Source organism: Salvelinus namaycush, chromosome 39 (assembly GCF_016432855.1).
Source record: "Salvelinus namaycush isolate Seneca chromosome 39, SaNama_1.0, whole genome shotgun sequence".
NCBI lineage: Eukaryota > Metazoa > Chordata > Actinopteri > Salmoniformes > Salmonidae > Salvelinus > Salvelinus namaycush.
The window spans coordinates 14,000,533-14,028,219 of record NC_052345.1 but is presented as its reverse complement, the minus strand read 5'-3'; the positions used below and the strand labels follow the sequence as shown (position 1 = coordinate 14,028,219).

Sequence of the window (27,687 nt, the reverse complement as noted above, 5' to 3'; positions counted from 1 at the left end):
GGATAGTTGTTTGGGGTTTTGAGCATTGCTCTTCAAAACTTCCAGAATAAAATTGAGTAGTATATCCACAGATAGAGGACAAGACCGGCGAGAGACCAAAGATGCGGTAAGGAGCTGTTAAATATTAAAAGGGGTAGATCAATTGAGTAAGATCCTGTGTTCTTACAGAGAGAAAATAAGAGAGTTATTTGACCAATACATCTCAGACACCCTCAGCTACATCCACACAGTAGAGGGATTCTGTGAAAGGCATCCAAGGTGGATCCTGCAGAGAAAGGAGGAACAATCCCAGATGAAGAACATCAAGGACATGGCAGAAGGAATCGACCCCAACTTTGATAAAGTCATTAACTCTGAGGATAAGGCAAAGGCATTTCAAGAGTTCACAAAGAAGTATCTGACCCAGGTAACTGCAGACAATAGACATAAAGAGCTGGAAGCTGTACTGAAGGACATTCTCAAGAGACTGGAGGAGCTGAACTGCTTCATGGATGCTGTGGAGAGGCTGGTGGTCACTTCTGTGTTTGTATTTGCTGATGAAAACCGGTTGTGTCCTCTACCTCAGGGGAGGGAACCATCAAGTGTCCGAGCTGTCATCACCTCTGCTAGAATGGCCTGTCCTCTCCTCATCCACTTTAAGAGGGACGCTTCAGCCTTTTTTTCCCCATGCCTCCTCAATGTGGAGGTGCTGTACGTGTACTTGGAAAATTACATACACATCTCTGAGCAGCTGTGTGAGAGAATGGGATTGGGAAAACCTAAGTGGATATCAGTTTAAATTATTTAACACAATAATCAAATCAAAATACTTCAGTATGACACCATATACAGTGCATTCGGAAAGTATTCAGACCCCTTGACTTTTCCCACATTTTATTGTTAGACTTATTCTAAAATTGATTAAATAGTTTTTCTACCTCAATCTACACACAATACCCCATAATGACAAAGCATAAACAGGTTTTTAGACACTTGCAAATTTATTACAGATAAAAAAACAGAAATATCACATTTAAGTAAGTATTCAGACCCTTAGTACTTTGTTGAAGAACCTTTGGCAGCGATTACAACCTCAAGTCTTCTTGGGTATGATGCTACAAGCTTGGCACACCTGTTTTTGGGGAGTTTCTCCAATTCTTCTCTGCAGATCCTCTCAAGCTCTGTCAGGTTGGATGGGGAGCGTCACTGCACAGCTATTATCAGGTCTCTCCAGAGATGTTCGATCGGGTTCAAGTCCGGGCTCTGGCAAGGCCATTCAAGGACATTCAGAGACTTGTCCTAAAGCCACTCCTGCGTTGTCTTGGCTGTGTGATTATCATGTCCAATCAATTGAATTTACCACAGGTGGACTCCAATCAAGTTCTAGAAACATCTCAAGGATGGTCAATGGAAACAGGATGCACCTGAGCTCAATTTCGAGTCTCATAGCAAAGGGTCTGAAAACTTATGTGAATAAGGTATTTCAGTTTTTTTTTTTCCATAAATTTGCAAACATCTCAAAAACTGTGGGGTATTGTGTGTAGACAAGGATAAAAAAAATCTATTTTAGAATAAGGCTGTAACGTAACAAAATGTGGAAAAAGGGAAGGGGTCTGAACACTTTCCGAATGCACCGTTGTAACGGCAGCCTTCCTTCTCTTCGTCTGAAGAGGAGGTGTAGCAGGGATCGGACCAAGACGCAGCGTAGTTCGTGCTCAACATATTTAATTAAGACGATAAACGTGAACACTTACAAAATACAAAAATAACAAACGTGGCAAACCGAAACAGTCCTCTCTGGTGAAACGAACACAAAGACAGGAAACAACCACCCACAAACCCCAACACAAAACAAGCTACCTAAATATGGTTCCCAATCAGAGACAATGACAAACACCTGCCTCTGATTGAGAACCATATCAGGCATACATAGAAATAGACAAACTAGACACACAACATAGAATGCCCACCCAGCTCACGTCCTGACCAACACTAAAACAAGTAAAACACACAAGAACTATGGTCAGAACGTGACAGTACCCCCCTCCTGAGGTGCGGACTCCGAACGCACAACCTAAACTTATAGGGGAGGGTCTGGTTGGGCATCTGTCCGCGGTGGCGGCGCTGGACGAGGACCCCACTCCACCATTGTCTTTGTCCCCCTCCTTAGCGTCCTTTGAGTGGCGACCCTCGCCGCCGACCTTGGCCTAGGAACCCTAACAACGGGCCCCACTAGACTGAGGAGACAGCTCCGTACCGAGAGGCAGCGCATGACTGCGAAGTAGCTCATGACCGAGGGGTAGCTCAGGACAGAGAGATAGCTCAGGACAGAGAGGTAGCTCAGGACAGAGAGGTAGCTCTGGACTAAATGGCAGCTCCGGACTGGAGGGCAGCTCATGACTGGAGGGCAGCTCATGACTGGAGGGCAGCTCATGACTGGAGGGCAGCTCATGACTGTAGGGCAGCTCATGACTGGAGGACGGCTCATGACTGGAAGGCGGCTCATGACTGGCGGGCGGCTCATGACTGGCGGGCGGCTCCTTACTGGCGGGCGGCTCCTTACTGGCGGGCGGCTCCTGACTGGCGGGCGGCTCTGGCGGCTCCTGACTGGCGGGCGGCTCTGGCGGCTCCTGACTGGCGGACGGCTCTGGCGGCCCATGACTGGCGGACGGCTCTGGCGGCTCCTGACTGGCGGACGGCTCTGGCGGCTCCTGACTGGCGGACGGCTCTGGCGGCTCCTGACTGGCGGACGGCTCTGGCGGCTCCTGAATGGCGGACGGCTCTGGCGGCTCCTGACTGGCGGACGGCTCTGGCGGCTCCTGACTGACGGACGGCTCTAGCGGCTCCTGACTGACGGACGGCTCTAGCGGCTCTGGACAGACGGGCGGCTCAGACGGCGCTGGGCAGACGGACGGCTCAGACGGCGCTGGGCAGACGGACGGCTCAGACGGCGCTGGGCAGACGGACGGCTCAGACGGCGCTGGGCAGACGGGCAGCTCAGACGGCGCTGGGCAGACGGGCAGCGCAGAAGGCGCTGGGCAGACGGGCAGCTCAGACGGCGCTGGGCAGACGGGCAGCTCAGACGGTGCTGGGCAAACGGGCAGCGCAGACGGCGCTGGGCAGACGGGCAGCGCAGACGGCGCTGGGCAGACGGGCAGCTCAGGCGGCGCTGGGCAGACGGGCAGCGCAGGCGGCGCTGGGCAGACGGCAGACTCTGACCTGCTGAGGCGCACATTAGGCCTGGTGCGTGGTGCCGGAACTGGTGGTACCGGTTTGTAGACACGCACCTCAAGGCTAGTGTGGGGAGCAGGAACAGGGCACACTGGACTCTCGAGGCGCACTATAAGCCTGGTGCGTGGTACCGGAACTGGTGGTACCAGGCTGGAGACACGCACCACAGGGAGAGTGCGTGGAGGAGGAACAGGGTTCTGGAGACACACAGGAAGCCTGGTGCGTGGTGTTGGCACTGGTGGTACTGGACTGGAGCGAGGAGGTGGCACCGGATATACCGGACCGTGAAGGCGTACCGGAGCTCTTGAGCACCGAGCCTGCCCAACCTTACCTGGTTGAATGCTCCCCGTAGCCAGACCAATGCGGGGAGGTGGAATAACCCGCACTGGGCTGTGCTGGCGAACCGGGGACACCATGCGTAAGGCTGGTGCCATGTACACCGGCCCGAGGAGACGCACTGGAGACCAGATGCGTTGAGCCGGCTTCATGGCACCTGGCTCGATGCCCACTCTAGCCCGGCCGATACGTGGAGCTGGGATGTACCGCACCGGGCTATGCACACGTACAGGAGACACCGTGCGCTCCTCCGCATAACACCGTGTCTGCCCGTACTCTCGCTCTCCACGGTAAGCCCGGGAAGTTGGCGCAGGTCTCCTACCTGACTTCGCCACACTCCCCTTTATCCCCCCCCCCCAAGACATTTTTGGGGCTGACTCTCAGGCTTCCAGCCTCGCTTCCGTGCTGCCTCCTCATACCACCGCGTCTCGGCTTTAGCTGCCTCCAGCTCTTCACGAGAGCGGCGATATTCTCCAGTTTTAGCCCAGGGTCCCTTACCGTTAGAATTTCCTCCCATGTCCAGGAGTCCTGTGTAATGGGCCGCTGCTGCTGCTGTCGCTGCTGCCCGTTACTACGCTGCTTGGTCCAAGTTTGGTGGGTGGTTCTGTAACGGCAGCCTTCCTCCTCTTCGTCTGAAGAGGAGGTGTAGCAGGGATCGGACCAAGACGCAGCGTAGTTCGTGCTCAACATATTTAATTAAGACGATAAAGGTGAACACTTACAAAATACAAAAATAACAAACGTGGCAAACCGAAACAGTCCTCTCTCGTGAAACGAACACAAAGACAGGAAACAACCACCCACAAACCCCAACACAAAACAAGCCACCTAAATATGGTTCCCAATCAGAGACAATGACAAACACCTGCCTCTGATTGAGAACCATATCAGGCATACATAGAAATAGACAAACTAGACACACAACATAGAATGCCCACCCAGCTCACGTCCTGACCAACACTAAAACAAGTAAAACACACAAGAACTATGGTCAGAACGTGACAACCGTACATAAATCTTATCTATTGGTTCTCAGTATAGTTTCACACAAAATATATATTAGTATAGTATTACCAAATCTATTACCTCATATAAATAATGTAAGTGCTCTGAAAGAGATTGAACCATGTTACATGTATAATTTATAAATAATACTTTTTATATCCAATTATCAGTAAAAAATCATTTTGTGGAGAGAATTCTGACAAAACCATTGACATCAGAACTGACGTGAATGCAAAATCCATGCAGAACATGTTTGACCATTTGAGCCATTTAATTGATACCAGGTAAATCTCTTTCCTGTTTATGTTCTATATGTAATTGTTCAGATTCTGGTCAATAATGCTGAGGGTGCACATTGCTAATCATTCATTCAAATATTCCAGATACATGATTCAAAGTCTCTAATAAAAAAGTGGAATGTGTTTCTCCTGCTAGGATGAACCAGCACCTCAGACTGACGTTCCTGTTCCAGGACTCTGCCCTGCGCTTCATTGGTCTGTTCAGCCAGCGCCACTCCAGAATGCTGGACTTTAATAGAGCCGGAAAAGAGAGCTGTCAAACTAGAATAGATGAAATTCGGATCTGATATCTCCAGTGTGGAAGGTGGTGCAGTGGGGGCGACAGGTGGGGCTCTGACCATAGCAGGCCTTTGTCTTGCCCCTGTGACTGCTGGGCTGCCACTGGGGCTAACCATCGCAGGGATTGGAATGGGTGTAACCAGTGGGGTCAACAGTCTAACCACCGGTGTCACAGAGATAATGTTTAACACATACCACAGCAAGAAAGCCAATGTTTCATGGAGGACATGCAAAGACTCCATGGTAGTCTGGAGAAGGTGGCCAGCAACATTTGCCCTTTGGAGCCGAAGGTGGTGGCATTAGTGGTTGGGAAGAATATAGGCAAAGGTGGTGCGAGTTTAGGAAAGAAGATCAATGGCATAGTAAAAAAAACTCTGCAATAGAGGCCTTAAAGGGGAAAGGCGTGGTCATGGGTGCAGGCAAGGTGGGACTCGGAGAGGGCAAAAAACTTGCTGCAGATTTACCGGACATTGGGATGTGGGCACAAGGCACTCCACTCGCAAACGGTGTTCCATACCTAAGACATTAAGGCGATGTAACGTGGGCTTTAATGCCCTATTCATTGGCCTGTACATCATCAATATCTGTAAAGACAGTGTCAGCCTCGCCAAAGGCAGCAAGAGCAAGACATCCCAGCTCATCTGAGCCAGAGCGGTATTGTGGCGCACAGAGATCGACTCATGTCAGAGGATCTATGGCTCACTGTGCCGAGGCATCTGGAAGTTCAGAAAGAGTCAGAGAATCATGGAGAAACCATTTTACCTTGTGGGGGAGATAGAGACTCTGGAGTCACCTTTGGAGAAGATGGAACTCCTGGAGCAGCCTGTAAATGAGACAGAAAAAGGTATAAAATTAAAGTTAAATGCTTTTGCCCTCATTATATAGGGTATCAAAAACTGCCTGCGAGTGGATTTAATGCAGCCCATGTAAAAAAAAATGTAAAAATGTAAATGTGTGTGGGGGGGATGAGCGCAATGATGATAATGACAATGGACTTACAGTTGAAGTCGGAAGTTTATAGTGAGGACCAGAAGGGATCTTAAAAGGGGTTTTGCTGGTCTCACTGGCTCAGTTGGCTTTTATGTCTAGTGGGGTCTATATACTGCATATCTAAAATCACCTTCAAGGTGGGAAGTTGGAAACAAAGAATTCTATGTTCTCCTGACCATAGAGAGCCCTCGGGGTTCTCTATAGTGTGTTAGGTCAGGGCATGACTAGGGGGTGTTCTAGTCGATTTCTATGTTTGGGTTTGAGTATGGTTCCCAATTAGAGGCAGCTGATTATCGTTGTCGCTAATTGGGGATCATACTTAAGGTGTCCCTGTTCCCACCTGCATTGTTTTGTGTTTGTGCATGTTGCACCACTGATGTCACATTTCGTTGTTGGTTTATTATTTTTTTGGAAGTTTCACTGCAAATAAGGATGTGGAACTCAACACACGCTGCGCCTTGGTCCGTCCATTATCACGACCGTGACAGAATATCCCACCAATGCAGGACCAAGCAGCGTGTTATGGAGGTAAAGGAGTTTTGGACATGGGAGGAAATAATGGGTGGATGTGAGACCCTTCCTTGGAACGAGACACCAAGGAATTTGGAAGGACAGGACAGCGACGACGCTGGGGTCCGCGGCCACAGAAACACCAAGATTTGTTTTTGGACCAAGCAGCGTGAAAGGAGGGAACAGCGCTTTGTGGAGGAATGGACCCGGGAAAAGGATGTGTGGAGAACAACCTGGGAAGAGATAGACAGGTGGGCGATCGATCCAGAGAAAGTGCCGGAGCCCGCCTGGGATTCGCTGGAGCAGTGCGAGGAGGGTTACAGGATAATGGAGTTGGAGAAAGGAGCACGACGGCGCGGTAGGAAGCCCTCGAGGAAACACCAAAAGTTTCTTGGGGAGGGGCACATGGGGAGTGTGGCGAGTTCAGATAGGAGACCTGCGCCAACTTCCTGTGCTTACCGTGAGGAGCTGAAGAAGGAACCAGAGCCAGTCGGGCTGATATTGGAGGTGAGCAATGGGAATGATACAGAGACTGTGAAGGATTTAATGGGGAGTTTGGAGGAGAGTGAAATGAGGGAGCTGCTGTGTTGGTGCTTGAGGCACAACATCCACCCGATAGAGCGTGTGCGGGATGTGATGTTACCTGAGTCAGCTCTCCATACTCGTCCTGAGGTACGTGCTAACCGTCGGGGAATGACAGTGCCAGTCCCACGAACCAGGCCTCCTGTGCGCCTCCCTAGTCCTGCACCTCCTGTAGCAGCCCCACGTACTAGCTCTCCTGTGGCAGCCCCTCGTACCAGTCCTCCGGTTCTGGTACCACGCACCAGGCCTATAGTGCACCTCGACAGTCCAATACGCCATGTTCCTCTTCCTCGCACTAGCCTTGAGGTGCGTGTCCCCAGCCCGGTACCACCAGTTCCGGCACCACGTACCAGGCCTCCTGTGCGTCTCCAGAGCCCTGTGCGCCCTGTTCCTGCTCCCCGCACTAGCCTTGAGGTGCGTGTCCCCAGCCCGGTACCACCAGTTCCGGCACCACGTACCAGGCCTATAGTGCGCCTCGGCAGCCCAGTACGCCCTGTTCCTCTTCCCCGCACTCGCCCTGAGGTGCGTGTCCTCGGCCCAGTACCACCAGTGCCAACACCACGCACCAAGCTTCCTGTGCGTCTCCAGAGTCCAGTACGCCCTGTTCCTCCTCCCCGCACTAGCCCTGAGATGCATGTCCCCAGCCCGGTACCACCAGTTCCGGCACCACGCACTAGGCCTAATGTGCGTCTCCAGGGTCCAGTATGCCCTGTTCCTCCTCCCCGCACTAGCCTTGATGTGCGTTTCCTTAGTCCGGTACCACCAGTTCCGGCACCACGCACCAGGCCTACTGTGCGCATCAGCCGGCCAGAGTCTGCCGTCTGCCCAGCGCCGTCTGCGCTGTCCGCCTGCCCAGCGCCGTCTGAGCTACCCGTCTGCCCAGCGCCGCCTGCGCTGCCCGTCTGCCAAGCGCCACCTGAGCTGTCCGTCTGCCCAGCGCCACCTGCGCTGCCCGTCTGCCCAGCGCCGTCTGAGCCGCCCGTCTGTCCTGAGCCGTCAAAGCCGCCTGTCTGTCCTGAGCCACTAGAGCCGTACGTCAGTCAGGAGCCGCCAGAGCCGTCCGTCAAGTCAGGAGCCGCCAGAGCCGCCCGCCAGTCAGGAGCCGCCAGAGCCGCCCGCCAGTCAGGAGCCGCCAGTGCCGCCCGCCAGTCAGGACCTGCCAGAGCCGCCAGTCAGCCAGGAGCCGCCAGAGCCGCCAGTCAGCCAGGAGCCGCCAGAGCCGCCAGTCAGCCAGGACCTGCCAGAGCCGCCAGTCAGCCAGGACCTGCCAGAGTCGCCAGTCAGCCAGGACCTGCCAGAGTCGCCAGTCAGCCAGGACCTGCCAGAGTCGCCAGTCAGCCAGGACCTGCCAGAGTCGCCAGTCAGCCAGGACCTGCCAGAGTCGCCAGTCAGCCAGGACCTGCCAGAGTCGCCAGTCAGCCAGGACCTGCCAGAGTCGCCAGTCAGCCAGGACCTGCCAGAGCCGCCAGTCAGCCAGGAGCTGCCAGAGCCGCCCGCCAGTCATGAGCTGCCCGCCAGTCATGAGCTGCCTTCCAGTCATGAGCTGCCTTCCAGTCATGAGCTGCCTTCCAGTCATGAGCTGCCCTCCAGTCATGAGCTGCCTTCCAGTCATGAGCTGCCCTCCAGTCATGAGCTGCCCTCCAGTCATGAGCTGTCCTCCAGTCATGAGCTGCCCTCCAGTCCGGAGCTGCCATTCAGTCCGGAGCTGCCCCTCAGTCCCCTCAGTCCGGAGCTGCCCCTCAGTCCGGAGCTGCCCCTCAGTCCGGAGCTGCCCCTCCGTCCAGTGGCGCCCTCTAGGATGGTCTTCAGTCCGGGACTCGCTGTAAGGGTCCTCGCTCCAGAGGCGCCACCAAAGCGGGTATTGACTATGGTGGAGTGGGGGCCACGTCCCGCACCCGAGCCGCCGCCGTAAGAAGGCCCACCCGGACCCTCCCCTTCTATGTCAGGTTTTGCGGCCGGAGTCCACACCTTTGGGGGGGGGGGTACTGTCACGCCCTGGCCTTAGTTATCTTTGTTTTCTTTATTATTTTAGTTAGGTCAGGGTGTGACATGGGGGATGTATGTGTTTTGTATTGTCTAGGGGGTTTTGTATGTTGATGGGGCAGTGTTTAGTCTAGGTGTATGTATGTCTATGGTTGCCTAGATTGGTTCTCAATTAGAGACAGCTGTCTATCGTTGTCTCTGATTGGGAGCCATATTTAGGCAACCATAGTCATTAGGTAGTTTGTGGGTGATTGTCTATGTCTATGTTGCATGTTAGCACTTAGTTTGTATAGCTTCACGTTCGTCGGTTTGTTGTTTTGTTTAGTTTGTAAGTGTTCTTCGTTTTCGTTGATTAAATATGTGTTCATTTCACGCTGCGCCTTGGTCCTCCTCTCTTTCACGTAACGACGATCGTGACAGATGGACATCAACTTGGCAAAAGTGATCTGCTCGAATGCGCCCATTGAGACAAGCATGATGCAAGACTCACGCTCACACAATCACACAGAGTATTTGCGCATGTGCACGGGTGCAATTCACGCTACTACAATGAGGGTAGCTACAGTACCACAACAGCAGAGAAGTTTAGCCTCATGCTTCAATGACTCTAATTGTTGCAGAAATTGACCCACTACTACTGTTTACTTTGTGCATCTACGTCGTCTCGCTTCATCTCATGGAGTCTACCTTTAAACGTAACCTAACCTATATCCTGACCCATCATCTTATGCATTACTGCCCCCAGTGGCAAGAAGTGACATCCCAAAAACCCACACATCAATGGCTCCTAGCCTCCCACATATAGGCTACTTTCTGTCCCTAACACTAAAACTAAATAAAAACGAGTAAAGTGAATCTGAAAACTAACTGAAAATAAACAGAATTTCAAATAATATTAAAATGAATAGAAATGAAAACAAATATAAAAACACAAAACTATAATAACCTTGTTTTATACAGTCTTTTTTGCTAATCTTTATCAAGGTTGTAAATAATTTGAGGTGACTGTATAGTGTAGTTCTGTGTCAATAGTATCCCTTTATTATTCTCTCTCTGTGGCCTCTCACAGTGACGCCAGAGACAAGGTCACCTTGGAGCGGCCATGATGGCACCAGGCAGTCCTTTTGGAGGAGAGAGCGACAGGTCAACCAAACACAAAGCGCACTCTCTCTCAAGCTGCTCCTTTGGAGGACAGAACAGAGAGAGTGAAAACCCTTCTTTCCCCTGAGGCCAGTGGAGAGGGGGATAGAGGGAAAGGAGTATGGAGAGAGGAGGAGGGGAGAAAAGAGGGGGAGGTCCTAATTCACTATAGAGTTGATGGAAAAAGACGTCAGAAGCGTCACGCGTCATTGAGTCAGCCGAGATGGTTCAGTTTACGTAGAGCGTGAGGTTGACGTACTGGGGACTGCAGAGGAGAAGGAGAGAAAGGGGATATTTAACACCTTCAAGACCAGGTATAGTAATGTTGAGTTTTGTTGCAACAGATCATCAGAAATTGATATGGTGTTTCAGTCCTTGTGTTTTATACCATTGACAGGACTTTTTTGTGTGGTTCAAACTTGAAGGTCAAAAGACAAAAGAAAGGTGACTGTCATAAGCAGCTGTAATATTTTGAGAAATTTACATTTTAGTGACATTTCAAAACAGAAAGAAATATCATTCTGGAAGAAATGGCACACATAATAGATCAGCTATTTTGGTAAATCAGTATCGAGTAGTTGTTTGAAATAAAAAAAATTCTCAATGGAAACCAAATAAAAAACAATAGGATGGCATTCATAATATTAAAAAACAGTGACACACAGAACTTTTCCTCAGATATCTGCCCGCTTCTTCTCAAGACTACAGTTGTTGAGAGTGGCGAGATGATTTCAAACTTCTTCTCTACCTCAGGCTCAAGACCATGTACATCAAGCACTCAAGTCGTTAGATACATTTTTCCATCCGGACTCTTCACTGAATCATCTCTGACTTGTTTTATCAAGGCCCCACCAAATATCCAAACCTGTCCTAAATGTCAAGAGGTTTGACCTCATCAATATAATTATGAAAAAGGACTTGCGATGTCCACTGGTTCCACTTTAGAAAGAGGTCACAGGATCACAGACCACATGAAACTTTGATGGGGCAATGGAAGTAGAATAGGTGTCACAAACACAAACACTTAACTCAGAGACCTTACCTAAAGTATATTTCTATATATTTCCCTAGAGCTTTAGCTGCTGGTTTGTGATGCTGTCTGTCAGGATGCCCTTCAGTCACCTCCACTCATCCAGCTGATGCCCCAGCATGAGGATGGTGATGCAGAGAGGAATGACATCATCATGTGACTGCCCTCCCACTTGCACGTCCTCCCCTGGATGCTGTGGCAACATGAGACATGCCGGCCCCTGGATGCTGTGGCAACATGAGACATGCCGGCCGGGCGTCTCTCCCGGCCGGCATGTCTGTCACGTCTGTCACGTGCCCCTTTTTCTCTATCCCTCTCTTTCGATCTCTCTCTCTGCTGCTGTGAGGAGAGGGGTGGGATACTGTATCAACTAAGCCTCCACTTCCTCCCTCATCCATTTCTCTTGCAATCCCCATCTCCCTCCCACCTCTCTCTCTCTCTTCCTATCCCCCGCTCCTCTCCTCCTTTGCTGAGCTGAAGGTGAAGTCCTCAGCCCACCCTCCCCTTGCCATACCCCTCCCCCAGCAGCCCCGGCTCAGCCAATCAGAGTGTACGGTGGGGGCAGGGCATAGCTGACCACCATTCCAGTGCAGCACTGCATTCACCGACAGCCAGGCAGCTAGCAGAGAGAAGCTAGGAAAGCTAGCACCACAGCACTGAGACACAGACAAGACACTGTGTGTGTGCCTGTGTGTGTGCAACCCAGGCATAGCTTCTTCCTCTTCACTGTTTTACTAGCACTTTTACCTCACAACTCTCTTCAACTGGGACTAGGGTAGCTCAGGCCTGCTTTTCCTCCACATTAGGATAAAGAAGGGATCAGTGAAGGACAAACGAGAGCTTGGATATCGGTTGTTCTTTCCTCCCTTTTCTCTCACCTTCGTCCGTCAGTCGCTGACAGCCCTCGCATACGTGCAGGCAGGATGATAGCGGCACAGCTTCTGGCATATTACTTCACTGAGCTGAAGGATGACCAGGTTAAGAAGGTGAGTGATTACAACACTTTTACTGTACTCTTCCCTCTAGAATGGGCCAGTTTTGTAAGAGTAGACGCTGCTGACAGCCATGGAAACCGGTTGATGGTTGATGCTCCATGCATATCAATATGCCTCTGGGGCGTTTGATGAGGCTGGGCGAGGACGGAGCTTTGGGAGGGATGCCATGATGGACATCTGATTTAATTTTGATGAGTGGTTAGTCTTGTCTAGAGTAAGTACTGGAACAGGAGTGTGCAGTTTTTAATAAACGCACTGTGTGTCCTTGAGATTAGAATGTGCCAGCTGGGTGGGCTAGCTGGTTGTGGTCGTGATGCAGTGCATGCTAGCCCCCCTCTCATCGCTAAGGAGCGTTTCCGGGGCATCTGTTGCCGGGGCGTCTGAAGCAGACAGGTGTCTGTGAGCTAGGGGCTGCTGGGAAGGAAGCCGTGAGCACTTCCTCTCTCCTTCCCCCTCTTCTCTCTCTCTCTCTCTCTCCCTCTCCATCGTCATGGAAATGACCAAACCACACCTTGCCTCACCATCCTGCTCCCCTGACACTAGGCCTGTAACCAAATCAATTCCCTCGCTCATTCCCGTGGATAGGAGGGAACACGCCCATTAGTGATAGACAGATGTTGACCTCAGATCAGAACAGAAACAAGGCACGACATGTAGATGTCGGAGAAGCATCAGAGCATCTAGTTGTCTCAGGACACACATTATACATTAATAAATCCATTGGTTTTGACTTGACCTGTGTGACATCCCCTAGAGACTGAGTAAAGACAGAGTGGCTCGTTCTCTGACGGAGTGGGGGATAGGATTTGTGATGTCATACGTGACGTGTAGTGCAGCATGTGCACGTGCCCCTAGTACTGTAGCTAGCTAATGTGTGATTCACCACAGCAGTGAAAATGTTCAGGCCCCTGGGAATAAACCCAGTTAACCATCACATTCCTGATTAAGACCAGTACGAGGGCTGGTTCAGCAAAATATTATATGACGTCAATTATTATGACAGTATATTATACTACTACTATACTTCATTTAATATTCTCATAATGAATTCTAATATATCTTAATGATAAAAACATGTTGACGCTCCAAAATTGTACTAATATTTATCATTGTGCGTTTATCATCATTTATCATAGCGTGCATTACATAATGTTTGTAGCCTACTACTACTAAATTAGTAGCGCCGCACACATACTTGTCTATATGTGAAGGCTGCACAATGCTATTTATATCAGGACAATCATTCTCCAGCTATCGGCTCTACAGCAGTAATATTGTTCATCTGTGGATCCTATAGCCAACTGTTCCCTCTGGATTGTGTTCCATTGCACTCTGGAATAATATGACAACTTGTAATGTCTGTCTGTCTTCATATTGCTAAGTACCTGCACTCCATCATTGGTTGAGTAATATACAGTATCATAACGATACATAATAGTTAGGGTCAGTAAAACTCAAGACCCTAATCCTTGTATATAGTGTATCATGATGACATATCATCATTACATATTGTATCCATTCTTTCCTGTGGTGATCTATAGATCGACAAGTACCTTTACTCCATGCGTTTCTCTGACGAGACTCTGCATGACATCAAGTGTCGGTTCCGGCGGGAGCTGGAGAACGGGCTGGGCCGCGACACCAACACCACCGCGACCGTCAAGATGCTGCCCACCTTTGTCAGGTCCATCCCTGATGGATCAGGTAAAGTGTCAAGTTAATACAGAGTAAACTTCAATACAATAGTGGTTCTGTGTGGCTCAGTTCCTGCAATTCGGGTGATATGTTACGAATTCAAATTAATTTAATATGTTACAAATTGGAAAGTGCTTATCCCGTTCAATCTCTTTAATAAAGTACAGCAATATATACATTGGAAATAATCCACACTGATGATGTTAGCTGCCTCTCTGCATAACAAAAAAACCTATACATTCATAATCATAAGATAATGGCATGGATCCCATTTGGACCTGCAGCTTGCATATCTACTGGCATGTCCTTTCAGGCTACTTCTATACAGTAAAAGCACCAAATTACCACTATTGGACCTTTAACTCTACATAGAAAATAGTGTTTATACTGTAAGCACTTTAAAGCACACTACACTCCCACCTTTATCTGTCCTGCAAAAATGTGCTGAGTTGTTTTAAATGGCCAGTGCCATTCTGTGACATTAGGCTTTTTGTGTGTACTGTGTGGCCCCTGTATTTGAACTTGGCAGGTCATATGGCCACCTAGCGCCATTGTTGTGAGCCCAGGAGCAAAGCAGTGCTCTCTGTGGCCACTAGAGTGTCTATGGGCTGTCAGTATGATTAGCTGTACTATAGCAGTGCATGATAACATTTAATATCGCTGACGCTGATCATTCAACTGCTAGATACAGAGACACTGAGCTCATGCAAAATGATGCAGGGTTTTACCATTTGGGGTTATGTTTTTTCAGTTTATAGTATATAAAATGTATATGTTGTAGTTTAGTTTAAAGTTACTGGTAAGATTTATAGTTTAAGACATTAAAAAAAGAGGAGATGAGTTCACTGTCTGTTTCCTTGTTTATTTACTGCTGATTGCCTTTCAACATCAGTTAAAATGCCCTCGTAAATTAATAACTAGAGTATTGGGTTACATTAACAAATGTAATGTTGAATGTCAACAGGCATAAAGTTATTACTTTTGAGAAGGGGAGTGGAAATACTATATGTAAAATGTTGCCTGATAATAAAATGTCAGAAAGCTATTTTGAACTTGCTGATAGTAGAGGCCACTGATAGTAGGGCCCACTGCTGATTGTAGAGGCCACTGCTGAGAGTAGAGGACATTGTCAAGAGGTTTACTCCAAACATCCAACCTATGCATAGACCAGGGTGGCCTTTCTTTGTTTGTAAACAGAGCGGCCTATGGACAGTAAATGCCAAGGCCCAACAAGGCTAGCCTTTGCTGAGGGGTCGTATCATAAAGCCAGTCTGCCTTGAGCAGTTCCCTGTCATCTCGCATGTTATAAATAGCCATAGTTTTCAGCCACTGGACATGAGAGGGTCCGGGAAGGGGGATTCAGTCAAAGTTCAAAGTTGAGGCTATGGTGACAGCTGACAACTGATATGTGTCAAGTATGTGAGACGTGTGTAAAAGTATTATCAACAATTTACTTAGTTACACAGGCCAATTACAAGCCATCAATGCCATGATCAACAAGATAGCAACACATGCAATATATTTTCTGTGACGGTTTCTTTACAGAGTAAGGCACAATGAATATCAACAGTGGAGAATGCTTTTAACTGCTGGCCCTTTACTGTAAACTACAATCTAGATGGAACAGCAGCACTCTATAACAGTGTTATAACAGAACATTACCTAGTTAGCCTGAGGATAGAATTCTACTTTGCTTTAATGGCAGCTACAAATGGAGTCATCCTCTAGTCTGTAGGCCATCAGACACACCTCCATCCAATACAGCTCAGTGACATTTCATTCCACACAGGTCAAGGGAACAGATTGTGATAATGCTCTGTGGTCAACACCAGACAGATGTAGTGTAATTAGATCAGCTTGGTGCCTGATCTATACAATCAATATAAACAGGCCTTGCTTTACCTTTTGAGGACAGAGTATGATTTTGTCTCCCTTCCTATAATGACATATAATCCTGATATATAGCACCTGGCAGGCAATCCATTCAGTTCACCTAAAATGTATTTTGTAGAAAGTAACACGCTGCTTGAAATACACTAGAAAATAGGTCATGTTGTATTTTTTTCTGCGTTTTTATTTTATTTTCTCCAATCTGACAGAAAAGGGGGATTTCTTAGCTCTGGATCTGGGTGGCTCCAACTTCCGTATCCTGCGTGTGAAGGTGACACAAGACAAGAAGCAGCCGGTTCAGATGGAAAGCCTGGTCTACGAGACCCCTGAGGACATTATCCATGGGAGTGGGACGCAGGTCAACAACACCACAAAACACCACCAAAAAACAAACCAAAACACCCTCAAAAACACAACAAAACACACTAAAACACAACAAAAAATCCTCAAAACTCCCCAAACACTCTCAGACCATCGCCTATAGTCTCATTCACTCACATCAGAGGTTCTCCGGGTCAAACAATAAGGATCACTCTGTATAAAAGCAGTCACTCAATATTGTTGTTTGTCCTATGAAGTAGATGTGACATCAAGACCCCCATCACTACACTGTTGACCTCTGTTGACTGTTGAAACTCCCCGAGAGAGGGCAGTTGGCAACAGTAACGTGATACCCACAACAATTCTGTAATGAGAGAGATCAATTGTGATTGGTTGAAACAAAAAAACATTCCATGCTGTAACCGATAGGCCTACAGAGTGGTCGTAGTAGAGGACTGACTTGAAGAACTGTTGGCCACCATCGTGATTTTATTTATTTATTTTTTATTTCACCTTTATTTAACCAGGTGTGCCAGTTGAGAACAAGTTCTCATTTACAACTGCGACCATGCCAAGATAAAGCAAAGCAGTGCGACAAAAACAACAACACAGAGTTACACATAAACAAACGTAGTCAATAACACAAAAGAAAGAAAAATAGAAAAATCATTGTACAGTGTGTGCAATAAATAGGCCCTAGAGGCGAAAGTAATTACAATTTAGCATTAATACTGGAGTGATAGATGTGCAGATGATGATGTGCAAGTAGAGATACTGGGGTGCAAAAGAGCAAGAGGGTAAGTAATAATACGGAGATGAGTCACCAATTCAAAACAGTTAAATTGTTAATTAGGTGTTGATAAGCCAATATGGTTGCCTTGCTGCTACTGTTATTATGTGTAATTGTATAACTACGTGCTTCTGTCTCACTCCTCAATGCATGTTATTTTTATGTCTCTAGCTCTTTGACCATGTCGCAGAATGCCTTGGTGACTTCATGGAGAAGCAAAAGATCAAGGATAAAAAACTCCCTGTAGGATTCACATTCTCCTTCCCATGTGCACAAACCAAACTGGACGAGGTAAGAGGTTCCAATAATGTATGCTTTTATAATGTTTAATGCTTTATTTGAGATGTTGAGAAACCATAATAAATGCCATTATAATATATATAATATAATATATAATATAATATATATAATATAATATATTTATATAATATCATTATAATATAAATATATATTTCAGTATAAGACAACTTTAGGGTTTGAGTTTGTACAGTTCTGTTGTAGAGTATATAACTGTGGGGGTGGTACCTGCCTGGGGGGACAAAATCCTAATTTAAAAAAATATTGTCCACAAAGCCAACACTAGCTAACACTAGCCAACACTAGCCATCACTAGCCAACACTAGCTAAGACTAGCTAAGACTACCTAAGACTAGCTAAGACTGGCACTAGGTGGTCATAGGACAGATTTATTAAAGAAAGTGCTGTCTATTACAGGCCGTCTTAGTGACTTGGACAAAGAAGTTCAAAGTGAGTGGTGTAGAAGGCATGGATGTCGTGAAGCTTCTGAACAAGGCCATCAAGAAACGAGGGGTGAGCTTTCTTATTTCTTAACCATAATTGAATTACCACGTGTGCCACTAGAAGAGATTTAGAAAACATATTGTATTTGTCAGGACTATGAAGCTGACATCATGGCAGTGGTCAATGACACAACCGGAACGATGATGACCTGTGGGTTCGACGATCAACGATGTGAAGTTGGCATCATCATAGGTGAGGATACACAAATTCAATTCAATTATTGCACAAAAGGGTTATTGATAAAAGGTGGTAAAGGAACTGTTCAGCTTGCCAATGGCAAAGAATGGCCATGGCTTTGTAGACTCATGTTAATTCTAAATTCTACACAGAGAGGCACAGCTCTAATGAAAATTAAGCAGATGCCCATTTTGCGGAAACAGTATTCTCCTGTGGCTTGCCGAAGTGCTCCAGACAGGTTATTTACTAGGCTGGGTGTACTTTCAGGTACTGGTACTAATGCCTGCTACATGGAGGAGCTGCGGCACATTGACCTGGTGGAGGGAGACGAGGGCAGGATGTGCATCAACACAGAGTGGGGGGCGTTCGGGGACGACGGGTCCCTGGAGGACCTCCGTACAGAGTTTGACCGGGAGATCGACCGAGGCTCCCTCAACCCTGGGAAACAGCTGTAAGTCAAGACTGCAGGGCCTGCATTGTACTCAGGACTGCTATGTGGAATATGTGTTTATGGTTGTTGCTATAACGGAGTTATAACCTAAAGCTAATTCCAGTGCAATTTATCAGTTAAACTTCCATTGAATCAGTCACTTTTTGCACTACAAGTGATAAATATATAGGGCTCCAGGCCAGGGTCTTACCACCCTCACCGCCAAGATAAAACAGAAAACATTGTAGACATTGTTTAACCCAAGCAGGTATTTACAAAATCTCCAGGAAGAGTCATGTTACATAACAATAAATCCTCAGTGAACGTAAAGCTGTGTATTTGTTTACAAGCCCTAAAAATCAACTGACAGTGTCTCTGTTGTGTCTTTGTCTGGGAAGGTTTGAGAAGATGGCCAGCGGGATGTTCATGGGAGAGCTGGTCCGCCTCATCCTGGTCAAGATGGCCAAGGAGGGACTGCTGTTCGAGGGTCGGATAACCCCCGAGCTTCTGACAAAAGGGAAGATCGAAACTAAGCATGTTTCAGCCATTGAGAAGTAAGAGGTCAACCATGGACAGTTTCTTCCAAGGAAAATATACACAACTCCATTGTTTTTGTGGACTATATGACCTCCATTACATACAATGAAAAGTAATTTGAGGCTAAGTGAGTTGTAGAGCTCAAGCACTACATAAATGCTTGCCATTGACCTCTCTCTCCCCATGACAGGAGCAAGGAAGGCCTGACCAAATGCAAAGAGATTCTAACGAGGCTTGGTGTGGAGCCTTCTCAAGAGGACTGTGTTGCCGTGCAACACGTGTGCACCATCGTATCCTTCCGCTCTGCGAACCTCATCGCAGCTACACTGGGAGGTATCCTTGCTCGGCTGAAGGACAACAAGGGAGTCGCCCGCCTGCGCACCACTGTGGGCATTGATGGGTCGATGTACAAGATGCACCCTCAGTGAGTACTCAATCCTACTGGAGGTCGATAGGACCTCCTCTGTGCAAGAACATAATAAGAGAACAGGAAGGAATTTCAAAATAGCCACAGGTGTCAAAGAATATGCTGGTCTCTACCACAAGTGATGATGCAATAACTTATCAAGATTGACATTTCTCTGATAAGTACTAGGCTTCGATACAGAAATCCAAACAGCTTGTAATCTCTTCCATCCATCCGCCCTTCTCCTCTCTCTGCAGATACGCCCGGCGTCTCCACAAGACGGTGCGGCGTTTGGTGCCCGACTCTGATGTCCGTTTCCTGCTGTCCGAGAGCGGAAGTGCCAAGGGTGCTGCCATGGTGACGGCGGTGGCGTACCGTCTGGCCGACCAGACGCGCCAGATCGCCCAGACACTGGCCGAGTTCCGTCTGAGCAAAGCCCAGCTGCTGGAGGTGAAGAAAAGGATGAGGACGGAGATCGAGAACGGCCTGGGGAAAAAGACTCACGACTCGGCCACCGTCAAGATGCTGCCCACCTACGTGCGCAGCACGCCTGACGGAACAGGTGACCAACAGAAGGGGGTTGTGGAAGGATGGATGGATGGATAGCAGGAAGGATTTAAAGAAGGAATTAATATATCTTATCACCACTCTTCAGAGTTGGCGGGAATCAGTTCCATATGAATTGTAGCCGATTCAGGAATTAAATTACACCTCCATAGAGGAATTCCTTGTTCAACTGTTAGGGAATAAAATGGGACTGACCCCCACAAAAGTTTAATAAGTTTTCATAATTGGTCTACTTTTTGTACTATTTGTATAATCTATGAGGATCAACATTTGAAGCATGAGAATATCTTATGTAAATAGTGGTAGTTTGTATGGTATTGTAATATCATTAGCTAATAAGCCAGCCCTCATGTTACAGAAAATGGGGATTTCCTGGCTCTGGATCTGGGAGGGACAAACTTCCGGGTCCTGCTGGTTAAGATCCGTAGTGGGAAAAGGCGTACAGTGGAGATGCACAACAAAATCTACGCCATTCCCATCGAGGTCATGCAGGGCACGGGAGAGGAGGTACAGCAATGGCTGAAATTACTAAATGTCATTAGCCAAAAGCCATTCGATTCGGTCTCAATTCCTGAACTATGATTCATCCGTTTTCAAATGTCCAGATACAGATACAGGTACTTTGGTAATTTTCCATCCATAAATTGAGTCTAATTTATTTCTGTCTGCACTGAAATACAGTCAGCACATCATCAAGCCAATGAATCATTAAATTCATAATTTAATGAATGCAGTCAACGTATGATTAAAGCCGTTTTTTCCACCGTTTCCTCCAGCTCTTTGACCACATTGTGTACTGCATCTCTGACTTCCTGGACTACATGGGCATGAAGAGCGCCCGTCTGCCTCTGGGCTTCACCTTTTCCTTCCCCTGCCACCAGAAGAGCCTGGATGCGGTGAGTAGTTTATCTGCTGGCTAACATCTACCCTGGATGAGAACCCAAAATATATCCTGTCACGCAAGATCCTTCAAAAATGGAATCACTCTCACTGACAATTATGATCAACATTCGCATTTCACAGTATATTTCATTGATCGTTCTCAGAGTGACAGTCATGTCTGCTATAACTATAAAATATGTGGATGCACCGAATGTCAAGTTAATGTATTAAGGTGATCGTAGAGCTGGAACGATAAACCGAAAATGATTGACACCGACCACTTATCGAAGGCATTTTGCTGATATCGTTAAATAGAAAAGTAGCCTATACTAGAGAAATGTGAAGTTTGAAATTAAATAAGTTTGCTAATATGGGTGATTGTTAATGGGACATTTGATGGCTACAACGATAAATCTTCTTTGTTTTTGTTTAAAGTGTAATAAAAAAAACTATGGTGTGCATTGTTATAAAAGTATTGTTCTATTTAGCGTTATTGCATAAATTAACGAAATTTTTCGCAATATGGATTTTTGGCCATATCGGCTAGCTCTAGGTGATCGTAGGGTAATCCAAAAGTGCCTTTTCTGTTTTTCAGGGTATCCTTGTGAACTGGACCAAAGGCTTCAAATGCACAGACTGTGAGGGTGAAGACGTGGTGGAGCTTCTCCGGGAGGGCATCAAGAGGAAAGAGGTGAGGTTGGACACCACGCCTTATGTCACACCACTGTGATAATATGTAACACCTCCCCACAATATAACTCCATAGAGTAGAATCAAATAACTGGTGTGGAACCAGTTGCCAACAATTTTTCAGCGAGAATCACTACTGGCTCATTGATTTGTCGCTAGAAGTCGCTGGATGACGATTTGCTGTTGCCATGACGAGTCACAGCACCAATTTGCCCTGCACAGCTGCAGTCCCTGACATAGCGTTTTCGCTACCTCTCCCACCGCACAAACCCTCCCCTTGTGCTTCTCTGCCTGTGTGTGCACCATTGCAGAGACTTTTGTTGCACAGACAGCTTCTCCCATTGTTTGCGACAGAAAAGTTTGAGTGGGAAAAGTCGCTAAATGCTATCAAAACCATAGAAACCCTTGGTGGCAAAACTCCCCAAAGGCAGCCTGAAAAGTAGCTGAATTTGTTGCTATGCCCTTTTACCAATAAAAGTCACCGGAGGGGTCTGAAAACTCGTTAAATATAGCAACAAAATCGCTAAATTGGCAATACTGTATGGAACTCTCATTACACTCATGCACCATAACTGAACTGCCACTACACTGTCTCAGTCACCATCAACATTAACAGCCCACGTAACGGTTTATCTCATTCATAACACCATTTATCAACAATAAATCACTCTATGCGGTTGGAAATACTGATACCATCCCAGGTAATAATGTATACATTTATTAAACAATGAAAAATGCCAGACCACAATATATTTTTAAAACAATAGCATATCATGCTAAGTTATCATTAGGGGCATATTGTAGTAGCATATGCTATGTCTCCATTGGCAACTTTCAGCAGTGCTGCAATAATTCAGTTATACTCAATGTGCTTCAGTCATTCTGGACTTGGTGTTCTGAGGGGTTCTCAGCCCAAATCACACACCAACATGTTTCTCAGTATCTTTTTTTTATCAATTTCACCCTTTTAGATGGAGGATGGAGTAAGTATTAGTTGAATGTCAATGAGTAAATTCATTCGGGAAAAAAACAAAACAGGTAAAACGGAGCCGCAATGCCAGTCTCGAAAACCTGTCCCTAGGCAACACAGTGACTAGAGCCTGGTTTCAATGATGGACTATTTTGGCATAGAGGAAGTACATCACTACCTACGTCACTACTTTATCGGCTTGAATAAAATACTAAATATTGGCTAGCAAGATGGAAATTATTTTAGTTATTTTTAAGGAGTGCATTTCGCAAGTAGCTATTTGCATCACCTAGCTTAACTAAAACCACTGCAAAGGTTTTTCCTGCAAGCTTTGGTTTTGAATCGCGACGTTCTGGCATGACTGCCTCGTGATTTGTGGGAGAGCCAAGATAATTGCTTTTCTTTTTATCGACGTACTGTAGGTAGTGACGTAGTTCATCTATAACATAAGAGTCCATTACTGAAACCAGTCCAACTCTGTGTTGCCTAGAGTTGGATTTCCGAGACTACCGCAATGCAGAGGTGTGGAAATTGTTTAAATAGCATGTTATTAACATGAGAAAATTGTAATAAACAAGAATGCAAAAATGACTGTAAATCTTTACAGGCAAAGTATAAGGCAAATTAACTTGAGTGTTTGTTGTGACCATTTTTGCGACCCGAATTGCGAGTTTGTATTTCTAGCAGCAACAAAAAAATCAGGATCTTTACAAATGGGAATGGGAATATGATATCTCTTTGTCAATGTGTGTGTGTGTGTGTGTGTGTGTGTGTGTGTGTGTGTGTGTGTGTGTGTGTGTGTGTGTGTGTGTGTGTGTGTGTGTGTGTGTGTGTGCCTGTCTGTCTCCTGTCTGAGCTTCTGCATAATAATGAGTGTGTGGAGGGTCAGTGGGTTGCATTGTTCTTGGAGTGCTATTTGAAAGGTTGCCATGTCTGATATCATCTTTCAGTTGAATCAGCCATTCACTAACATTTCCAGGGGGGAAAAGTGGTTCATTCATTGAGAAACAACCATTTGTACACAACAACACTCACATTGAAAATAATATTTGAAATGTGCTCAAACAATTTACAGTTTGTGTGTTCTTGTTTTTTCTTTATGACATGATGCATGACTCTAAATGGAGGTTTGTTTTCTGGTTGTGACAGTAAATTAAGGTGACGAATGAGGTTACTATTTAAGCACTGGGTGAATCAGAAAATGTATAGTTCAACTCACTCAAATGTACTGTTCAACTCATAATGTTGTTTGTGTGTTGTGTATATGTGTAGGAGTTTGATCTGGATGTGGTAGCTGTGGTGAACGACACTGTTGGAACAATGATGACGTGTGCATATGAAGAGCCCACCTGTGAGATTGGACTTATTGCAGGTATACAGGCCACTACTTAATTTAATAAACACTTACAGTACAAAATTGCAAAATAAGTATCAATTGCAAAATAAGTTGATGAAATTGGATACAAAGCTAATGGCTAAAACTTTTATACCAAATTGTATATAATTTACTGTAATGTACATTGTAATAAGTAGTATATCCGCATTACATATAATACTGTACAGATTTATAGACCTGGGATGTCACGTGCATTCTAACAGGGACGGGCAGTAACGCGTGTTACATGGAGGAGATGAGGAACATAGAGACGGTGGAGGGGAACGAGGGACGCATGTGCGTCAACATGGAGTGGGGTGCCTTCGGGGACAATGGGTGCCTGGACGATATCAGGACGCAGTACGACCGCGCCGTGGACGAGAACTCACTCAACGAGGGCAAACAGAGGTGACAAATGAGCAGTCAAACTAGTAAATGGCTCTCTGAGCACAGGATAGGTTGAAATGTGTTTTTTGGTTGTTGTTTTGTTAATGGCCTGAGTGTGCATCTGTACTTTATTTGAACCAGAATCCTTTATTGACTCTAAAATACTTTAATGTTATCCATAATAAAATGGTCCTTGGTATTGATTGTTGGTATGTTACACTAAGAGTCATTGATGGCCTACTGTACTAAGCTCCCTGAGGAGAGATGGGCCTAAGTAAATAACTAAGATATATGCCTCAAATTTTGTGTATGTTTCACTCCATGTCTCAGGTATGAGAAGATGTGTAGCGGCATGTACCTGGGAGAAATTGTGAGGAACATCCTGATTGACCTGACCAAGCGCGGCTTCCTGTTCCGTGGAAAGATCTCTGAGACGCTGAAGACCAGAGGCATCTTTGAGACCAAGTTCCTGTCCCAGATAGAGAGGTAGGGAACGTGATTAAACTAAAAAATATCTCGCTGTACTTAAATTTGACCCTATTGACTAAGGATATGTGCCTGGGGGTGTGCATAACTATCCTGTTGTAATTTGGGATGTACAGAGAACCAACACTTACGCTGTTGAGAACCAACACTTAATACAATTACAAATAGTTCACAACAGTGGCATCTACATTGTTACAAACACATAAGAATATGATACAGACACCTTTATGAGACTGTAACCAATATTAGGCCTACCTGTATGCACAAGTAACTATTCAGTATTCAGTGACCCAATGGCTCTTGATTGACTTTTAACCCTTTCTTTCCCCAGCGATCGCCTGGCCTTGCTGCAGGTCAGGGCCATCCTACAGCAGCTGGGTCTGGACAGCACATGTGACGACAGTATCATCGTCAAGGAGGTATGCAGCACCGTGTCCCGCCGTGCGGCTCAGATCTGCGGAGCCGGAATGGCCGGCGTGGTGGACAAGATTCGCGAGAACAGAGCGCTGGACCACCTGGACGTCACTGTGGGGGTGGACGGAACACTCTACAAACTGCACCCACAGTGAGTGATGGAGGGATAGAGAGAGAGGGAAGGAGACGTAAAAAAAGGAGAGCCAGTGTTAGCTCCATAGCAAACTAAATCCAAAGCTTCCTTTAAATGTTAAATGGTGGAAATGAAAAGCATGTCCATAATGACGTGTGATATTAGTGTCAGAGGATAAGGACATTTCACATCTGCTACATCTTGTCTACTTAGATATCATAGAAATAGAACTCTGAGTACAACTGTAATGAATCCGCTTCATCAATTCAGTGGTATGTCCTATGAGAGACAATTATCCTTATACTCGTCTGACTATGTGTGCCTGTCTCCCTGTCTCTCCAGCTTTTCCCGGATCTTCCACCAGACAGTGAAGGAGCTCGCTCCCAAGTGTAACGTCAACTTCCTGTTGTCGGAGGATGGGAGCGGCAAGGGTGCAGCCCTCATCACAGCCGTGGGCTGTCGCCAGAGAGCGCAAGAGGCGCTGCAAGCGTAATGAGCCGGCCATCTCGTCACCTTGACAACGCCCTGCTACTCCAACTTTTCTTCCACCCACCACACAGCCCTTCTCTCCATCTCCCCATAGCCCCGACCCGGCAGCCGTGACTCCACCTCTGCCCCACCTGGCCACTCTCACAGCCGGAGACATGTCCACATGCATAGGGAATTAAAAATACTACAATATTTCACCTTTATTTATTTATGTTTGTACATTTTCCTCGATAGCTTGTTGTCTTAAGTATCTGATAAATATAGTGCAAAATGTGTGTATTGCATAACAAAAGGATTTTGCTCCAAACCAAAAAGTTTTCTATACTAACAACTCCTTTATAGTGATTACACTCTTTAGATATCTTTTCCAAAAAGGCCTCTGTGCTTATAGGGTGGAAAGCAAGAGTCACGGCTGTAAAAAGTCATAATTTTACACACCACCTACAGTACATACACTCCCCCCCTCCAGTTAAGTGTTCTACCTTGTTGCTACATAAATGTGAATTACTACTATACTTTAGGTGTTGTGTTTTGTGTTCAATCCCACCTACGCATTGTGTGCACAAATAATAAATGTTCATTGGGCCCCAAGATAAGAGTGGTTACTCCGAGCGCTTCTGTGTGTACTTGTAACTGAATGTCTCTGTGAGTCCTAGTGTAACATGACCTGTAGCTTTACATGTCCAAAGCTCTATGACGACTGCATGCCTTATTCTGAGACAAATGGAGGGTACTGGATCATTTTATTTTATATATCAAAATAGATTTGTGTTTCAAACTGTGACAAGTGAATTCATTAAATTATATTTTGTTGTGCAGTAAATACTGTGGAGATGTCTCTTTCTTAGAATTTCACTGTACAGGTGGAGCTGATTCTACAATAAGCTTCAAGACATGGCAAAAGACAACTCCAATGGTGGATGGGCTATTTTAAACCTAAATAGACAGAATTCTTCAACTCAAGGGTTCTTCCTTGTTGTCTATCACCAAAGAAAAAGCAGAATTCATTAAAGGTAGACATTATATTTAAAATTCCATATTAAACTTAGTTTAGGGTAAAGCAGTGGTTCTCGAATGGTTTTGCCTCGGGACACAAATTGAACAAGGTTGTCTCAGTTGCCATCCAATATTAGCATCGCCAAAATGTAATGCTATATTGATAGTAAATGTACCAATTATCACCTGGGAACAACAGTCCACATTTTCGCATTGTCAATCATTCCATGTTGCCCATATTCTTGATGAAGAATGTTAAGCTCACTGATTTGAGACCTCTAAATCAACTACATAGCGCTGCTAATAACTACATTGAAAATACTGTGATTGAAAAATAGTTGATGTTAAATTATTAAAACATATAGGTTCATTATCATTTCTACACACGTTCTACCTGGTTTTAGTAGTTTAAGTTCAGACTGGAGCATTTTTTATTCACAAATAATCAAATAATAATATTTATTTATAATATTTATTTTTTACTCAGACACTCGCGAACCATTCAAAACCTCCGTCACGACCAACCAGTTGAGAATCGCTGAGCTAATGCCTTTCAATTATGCACTACATGTAGCTAACCATCCATATGCATACAGATCTGTGTTTGATTCTGCACAAAATCTGTGCAGTCACTGGCACTGTGCTTGCAGCAGAAATATTGGAGGAATACGCGCTAATTCTAGCTGTTAGATATTTGTTTACAGAAAGGCATGCATATTAATATACGCTTATTATTATCGCTACACACTGCAGATATGTAAATAAGGTATAATAGTTGTCGATAGACGAATATCAAATAGGTCGAAGACCAATGCAAGAAGACTGCTAGCCAGGAAGCTAGCTAGCTAACGGTAACGTTAGTTTGTAGCTAGCTTGCCATTTTCAACAAGTG

The 27,687-nt window shown here is 46.0% G+C and overlaps 1 protein-coding gene and 1 pseudogene across 2 annotated transcripts; both read left to right on the top strand.

The window, feature by feature from the left end:
- The first annotated feature begins 66 nt into the window (after positions 1-66).
- On the top strand, positions 67-11,524 carry LOC120032705 (annotated as a pseudogene).
- Positions 11,525-12,007: 483 nt separating this feature from the next.
- On the top strand, positions 12,008-26,590 carry LOC120032981 (hexokinase-1-like). Of its 2 annotated transcripts, XM_038979258.1 has the most exons (18): positions 12,008-12,350; positions 13,901-14,063; positions 16,154-16,302; positions 17,227-17,346; positions 17,770-17,865; positions 17,949-18,048; positions 18,301-18,484; positions 18,862-19,017; positions 19,191-19,424; positions 19,664-19,968; positions 20,332-20,480; positions 20,750-20,869; positions 21,451-21,546; positions 23,788-23,887; positions 24,115-24,298; positions 24,608-24,763; positions 25,095-25,328; positions 25,653-26,590. In XM_038979258.1, the coding sequence occupies exons 1-18, from the start codon at positions 12,288-12,290 to the stop codon at positions 25,801-25,803; spliced, it is 2,760 nt and encodes a 919-aa protein (XP_038835186.1). In that variant the 5' UTR covers positions 12,008-12,287; the 3' UTR covers positions 25,804-26,590. The 2 variants fall into 2 exon arrangements, with proteins under 2 accessions (XP_038835186.1, XP_038835187.1); XM_038979259.1 differs by lacking the exons at positions 12,008-12,350; positions 13,901-14,063; positions 16,154-16,302; ... (5 more) ...; positions 19,191-19,424; positions 20,332-20,480 and having other exon boundaries at positions 19,863-19,968.
- Positions 26,591-27,687: the final 1,097 nt, after the last annotated feature.